Source organism: Rhododendron vialii, chromosome 2a (assembly GCF_030253575.1).
Source record: "Rhododendron vialii isolate Sample 1 chromosome 2a, ASM3025357v1".
Taxonomy (NCBI): domain Eukaryota; kingdom Viridiplantae; phylum Streptophyta; class Magnoliopsida; order Ericales; family Ericaceae; genus Rhododendron; species Rhododendron vialii.
In genome coordinates this window covers 7,752,661-7,759,210 of record NC_080558.1, presented here as the reverse complement: position 1 = coordinate 7,759,210, position 6,550 = coordinate 7,752,661, and the positions used below count along the sequence as shown (strand labels likewise).

The following is a 6,550-nucleotide window of genomic DNA, read 5'->3' as shown; positions in this document are numbered from 1 at the left end:
CAGGAACTCCATGAAGTCGTATGATCTCCCGAATATACTTTCTACTAAGCATGTCTATCGTGTCTGCCACACGAATAGGAAGAAAATGAGCGGATTTGGTTAAACGATCTACCACAACCCAAATCGCATCATGCCCTCTCGATGATCTAGGAAGTCCAGTCACAAAGTCCATAGTCACATGCTCCCATTTCCACTCCGCCACTGGTAAAGGCTGTAGCAATCCCGCGGGATTTCGATGCTCGGCCTTTACCTGTTGACAAGTAAAGCACCTTGACACAAATCGAGCTACATCCTTCTTCATGCCCTTCCACCAAAATTGGCGACGTAAATCATGATACATTTTTGTGCCTCCTGGGTGTACCACAAAACGAGAATGATGACACTCACGGAGTACATCGTCGCGACACAACCTAGGGACAAACACTTTGTCCAAATATCTTAAACTCCGATCAGGGTGAAGAACCCATCCATCTAATTCATTACCATTAGTTATGTTGTCCCGAATTGTTTGAGCCTCGTTATCCTCCTGCTGAGCCTTAATCACTCTAGTGAGTAGCGTAGGTTGTACAACAATGTTAAACAAAGCGGCTTGCTCTTCGGTCTCGTTGATCAGCAAATCAAATTCGCCAACATCCTCCAGCATTTTCCATTCCCGAATGGCTAGGCTAGCCAAACTACTAAGAGATTTTCTGCTAAGTGCATCCGCCACAACATTTGCCTTCCCAGGGTGGTAGTGCAAGTCAAAGTCGTAGTCCTCCATATACTCCATCCATCGTCGTTGTCGCAAATTCAAATCTTTTTGAGAGAAAAGGTACTTAAGGCTCTTATGATCCGAGAACACTTCAAATCTCTCACCATACAAATAATACCTCCAAATTTTTAAAGCAAAAATCACCGCCGCAAGCTCCAAGTCATGAGTTGGATAATTACGCTCGTGGGTCTTTAATTGCCGGGAACCATAAGCTACAACCTTGCCTTCTTGCATCAGAACACATCCCAAACCATCCCGTGAAGCATCACAATAAATGGTATAACCGAGGCCCCTCTCCGGTATCACTAGAATCGGTGCTGAAGTCAACCTCTTCTTTAACTCCTGAAATGCTTGTTCACAAGCTTCATTCCATATAAATTTTACTCCTTTGCGTGTAAGGCGAGTCATGGGTGCGGCTAAACGTGAAAAGTCCCCCACAAACCGACGGTAGTAACCGGCCAAGCCCAAAAAGCTACGGATTTCAAATACATTCTTCGGCCTCTCCCAATCCATCACGGCTTCTATCTTGGCAGGGTCAACGGTAACTCCATCCTTCGAGACTACATGGCCAAGGAATTTCACTTCCGAAAGCCAAAACTCACACTTTTCATATTTGGCATAAAGACGATGCTCTCGCAAAAGCTGTAAAGCAATTCTCAAGTGCTCTTCATGTTCTTCCTTTGATGGTGAATAAATCAAAATATCATCCACAAACACCACTACAAACCGGTCGAGATAGGCATGAAAAATGCGGTTCATCAAGTCCATAAAAGCTGCTGGAGCGTTCGTTAAACCAAATGGCATCACCAGAAACTCATAATGCCCATAACGTGTACGAAAAGCCGTTTTTGCTATGTCCTCCTCCTTGACCCTTAATTGATGATATCCCGATCTTAAGTCTATTTTTGAAAAGACACAAGACCCTCTAAGTTGGTCAAACAAATCATCAATTCTAGGTAGAGGATATTTATTCTTGATGGTAACACGGTTCAACTTGCGATAATCTATGCAAAGGCGTAATGATCCATCCTTCTTCTTAGCAAACAAAGCTGGAGCTCCCCATGGTGAAGTACTAGGTCGGATAAACCTTTTGTCCAACAATTCTTGGAGTTGCACTTTCAATTCCCTTAGCTCTGCTGGTGCAAATCTATAAGGTGCCATAGAAATAGGTGCAGTGCCTGGTATAATATCAATGGAAAATTCAACCTCCCGCTTCGGTGGCAATTCAAAAAGATCCTCCGAAAAGACATCCGGATACTCGCAAACCACAGGCGGCAACTCCCCTCGAGTCATGCTACCCTTGTCACTCAAGGTGATGGAAAAGAGATAACTAAGCTCTCCTCGACCACGCAAGGTGTAAAGAGGTGGGACCAAACTATCCTCTCGATCTTCCAAAAAGTAAAAACAATCACCATCTGGAGTGCACACTGATACCCTTCTTCGGTGACAATCGATCGTAGCCTGATATGCTGACAACCAGTCCATACCCAAAATAACATCAAATACATTCATGTCTAACACTATGAAGTCAAACACAAGGCGACGGTCCATAACCTCTATCTCACAAGACCGACATACTCTATTAAGAATCATTCTACCTCCAACAGGCGTGTCTACAGACAAGAAAGAGCTTAACAAGTCTATTTCCAATCCCAACGTAGTAGCAAAGGCAGAAGATATGAAGGAATGAGATGCACCAGTATCTATAAGTACATTAGCCCAAGTATGAAAGAATAAGAAAGTACCTCGGACCACAGAAGGCCCCGTAGATTCTGAAGCTGTAGTAGCTGCAACTGTAAAAACACGGCCCTGCTGACCTCCCGGCTTAGGCTGTTGAACAGAAGGAGTGGTAGTCGCACTATGAGTAGGTTTAGAGCCTTGGGTAGCACGAGATCCCTGAGCAGAAAAGGATTGCTGAGAAGGCCTATAGCCCTGACGGCCTGAAGTGTGCTGTGAAGCTCTGAATTGATGTGACCCAATCACTCTTTGGGAGCTCTGAGCGTTAGGACAAAAGCGTTGGATATGCCCCGCCTGACCACATTGGTGGCAAATTCGTGGTCCTCCGCTTTGACTTTGATTCATAAGTGGGCATTCAGACTTTCGATGCCCTGGTTGATTGCAATGATAGCAAAGGAAAACTCCCGAAGCCGACCTTCCGACAGACTGTGCTCGTTTAACTGACTCCGTTCCTTGAATTGCATTAGTTGTCTCCCTGCCCCTCTTTCTACTATCGGGTTGAAAAGAAAAACCCACCGTTTGACTTTTGGGCTCCTTGATTTGTTTAGCACATTGAGCATCACCTTCAAGTGCCAAGGCACATTCAAAGACTTTGGAGTACTTCTTATATCGATGGCCAACAACCCCTTTTCTGATATCGGGGTTAAGACCCCGCTCAAATCTCCTTGCCTTCAAGTTCTCAGTTGAAATTGTTTCAAGCGCAAATCGGGAAAGTGCCGTAAACCTTGCTTCATACTCCATAACTGTAGAGTTTCCTTGGACCAATCCCAAAAATTCTTCCCGCAACGTGTCTTTAACCATCTCTGGAAAATACTTCTTCAGAAATATTTTCTTAAATGTGGCCCAAGTCATACCCGCCACACCTCCAGTGTTCTCAATTGATTCCCACCAAAGAGCAGCAGCATCCTCCAATTGATAAGCAGCAAAGGACACCCTCAAGCCATCCTCTGTGATTTGCAAAGTATCCAAGGTCTTACTTATCTTGGACAACCAACTATCTGCAGCAATGGGGTCGGGCTCCCCCCTAAAAATAGGTGGCGTCATGCGACGAAACTCCCTCATGGCAGAAATGGCACGAGACTCTGGCTCCGCAGGAAGAGATTGTTGTGCCCGCTGTGGTGTAGTGTTGGCCATACGCTGGAGAGCCTGGGTAAATGCTCTCATCATTTGGGCTCCATCAAAGTTCTCTTGTAGAGCCGGAGTTTCTCTCCCTTCAACCGCGCTAGCTGCCTCTTGGATAGGCTCTCTAGTTCTTCTCTTTGCTCTTGGGGGTTGCACTCTAGCCCCTCGTGCTACACCTCTCCCACGACCACCTCCACGCGCCATCCTACTAATCAAGAGGCAAAGGCAAATAAACTTAATCGCTTTTCAAACGATTCTCAATTCTAAGGTCTAGTGATCTTACACACAAAGCTCTTATCTCATAAAAAAATTTACTTCATACTACATGGCATGTCATCATTCTGAGACACTTAAACATGTGAAGACATAAAAAAAAGAATATGCCATCTGAAGAAACAAGTTAACTACGTAAGCATACAAGAACACATAACATTTGTAAATCACATAACATTCTCATAGCTTAATATGCGAAGTGTCCATGCAATTTCACGTCCCCACCATTTCCCACGGTCCTAAGGTGTTCAAACCTGGTTAGCTCTGATACCATTCTGTCACGCCCCGCTTTATAATAATTCGGCAGCATGATTTTTACCTAAAAAAAAAATAATTTTGTCCAATAACTAAAAACAACTTTCTTTTCACTCCATCATGCAAGGTATTATAAGTCTTAACCAAATAAAAGAAGCATGACAAGCTATCCACTTCCAAACATTTCAATTTTTTTGATTAGCCACTATGGCACCCAAAACACCACTTGAACCATACAACTCCAATTACAAAAGGAGGTACAAGTTTTCCTTCTTCCTTGCCTAAAAGACATAACAAAGCATTTCTAGAGGAGAGTTTAACATTTATCATTACATTCTCAAAGTCAAAAACATATACATATAGTCAAAAGATAGCTTTTAAGACCCAACAAAATATCATGCAGATCGACTCGCCAAAGCACAAAAGATATCTCCATCACCTTGTCCATCAAAGCGCATCCTTGCCTTTCGAACCTGTAAGGTAGGGGTGAGCACGACCACCCACACATAATCTACTAGAAACTAAAAGATGCAAGTGACATGTTTGAAAATATGAATACTCATGATAGCTAGACACAACTCTTAATGAATATAATAAGCTCGAAAGGCCAAAATTCTTCAAACAAAAAAATAAGTCAACACATTAAACTAAGTACAAGAAAGTAAGAGCACATAAAACCAAGGTCCAAGTTATCACAGTTGTGTACCAATCCTAGGCGACTGATCAGGTCCCTAATCATCCAAATTTATGGGCTACTAACCCAAAGGCTTATGGGGCACCTTATCCCGCGCGGGTTTACGGACTATACACCGACGGATAACTCATTATCCATATGCTTCCGGCTACACAACGAGCATAAAATGGCCAAGTCAAACGCCAATACATGGCTCACTAGCCCAAACGTCAAGTATCAATCTCAAATCAATTCCAATAAGTAAATACAACTTGTATCGACACAAATCTCAATCTTTACTTTCAAATCCACAAAGCACTAAACATAGTATATAAGTGTCTACACTTTTTCAACTCCACCCTCAAAAAATTTCATCAGTTATGTCAACAAGAGGTAATCCATATCAAATACAAAAAAAATTAATGTGCTCTTCACCAAATACAAACAATTAATCCAAGTACCCTAAACTAGTATATCCATTATCAATCCAATTAAACATAAGCCAATATTTAGACACCACAAATTCTCTAGGCATAATATTTTCTCCACACCCCATCAAACACTAAATCCATCAATTTCAATATACAACTAAAAGTATGAAATTTACATAACCACACAAATTAGGGCTTTTCTTCCATAATCAATTACTACTTAAATACATGAAAATAATCAATCCTCAAACACAATACTTGCATTTTTTTGAGATATCTAGTAGAAAAACCCTACCTCAATTGGTAGCACACAAGAGAGATGAGTGAGATGGTGATGGAGGAAAGCCCACAAACTTGAAATCCCTAGATTCCTCCAAGATCTTGATGTAGATACAAAATGCCCAAGCAAAAGAAGGTGCAACATGATTTGGTTGTGTGTGGGTGTGTTTGATTTAGAGAGAGAGAGAGAGAGAGAGAGAGAGAGAGAGAGAGAGAGAGAGAGCCCACGGCTCTGGGATGGAAAAGAAAAAAGGAAACAGAGAACACTTTGTTCTCTCGGCCAAAAAGCATTTAAGGTGTAAAAGTATTACACCCTACCCCCCTCAAGTCTCTAAATTATCACATAATACTTGCATGCTATAACTTCTTGCACTAGAGCCCCTCAACTAACACTTAAACGAGTAATTAGCTCTAGAAATTTCTAACATTAATTAAACAACACATAGGAGTCTCCCAACACACTCAATTAAAGGACCGATGAATTCGAACACAGTCAAGAAAATGCCTACACATGCACCTGCACAACTATATTCAAAAATAATAATAATTTTTTTTGGCTCATAAAATTCAAAGTATTTAAAATAACGCATTACACATTAAAGAAATATTAAATAAATAAACTTAGACACGGTTCTCTACAACACCTCCCAGCCCTAAACCATCCTCTGGTCGAGGTCGTGAAGATGTTGTTCTCTCTGATGTCTTTGACCGTCTTCTTAGTATCAAAAGAAAGACCGATGATTCCCTTACCTCTCCCACCAAATCTAAGGCTCTCAAGCTTGATAACCACTCTTACTTACCTATTATCCCCCTCACCGAACCCACCACCTCCCTTTCAAACACCCACCCATACAATACCAGAGCTACCACTAAAAAACACTTTGTTCCAAGGAAGAGGAACCCTAACCCTGGACCTACCCCCATGCTCCTCGGATCAGATGGTGATGGTAATCTTGTGGATGTTGGAATTATTCAGGTCAATACGGATGATAAGAATTCCTCTATGGATGGATATCAGGGGATTTCCTT

The 6,550-nt window shown here is 42.0% G+C and overlaps 1 protein-coding gene across 1 annotated transcript; it reads right to left on the bottom strand.

Annotated features, from left to right (window-relative positions):
- Nucleotides 1-2,058: 2,058 nt before the first annotated feature.
- LOC131317047 (uncharacterized) lies at nt 2,059-5,724 on the bottom strand. The gene is made up of 3 exons (XM_058346627.1): nt 5,538-5,724; nt 2,330-3,818; nt 2,059-2,220 (listed from the first exon to the last, which is right to left on the bottom strand). Exons 2-3 carry the CDS (start codon nt 3,812-3,814, stop codon nt 2,059-2,061), a joined length of 1,647 nt encoding a protein of 548 aa, XP_058202610.1. The 5' UTR covers nt 3,815-3,818; nt 5,538-5,724.
- Between the last annotated feature and the right edge of the window lie 826 nt (nt 5,725-6,550).

Excerpts from the sequence above, each read along its gene's own strand:
- LOC131317047 (XM_058346627.1), bottom strand. The coding sequence starts at position 3,814 with ATGGCGCGTGGAGGTGGTCGTGGGAGAGGTGTAGCACGAGGGGCTAGA. Across the intron at positions 2,221-2,329 it reads GTAGAATGATTCTTAATAGA|CATATCAGGCTACGATCGAT; the intron begins GTATGTCGGTCT and ends ACTGGTTGTCAG.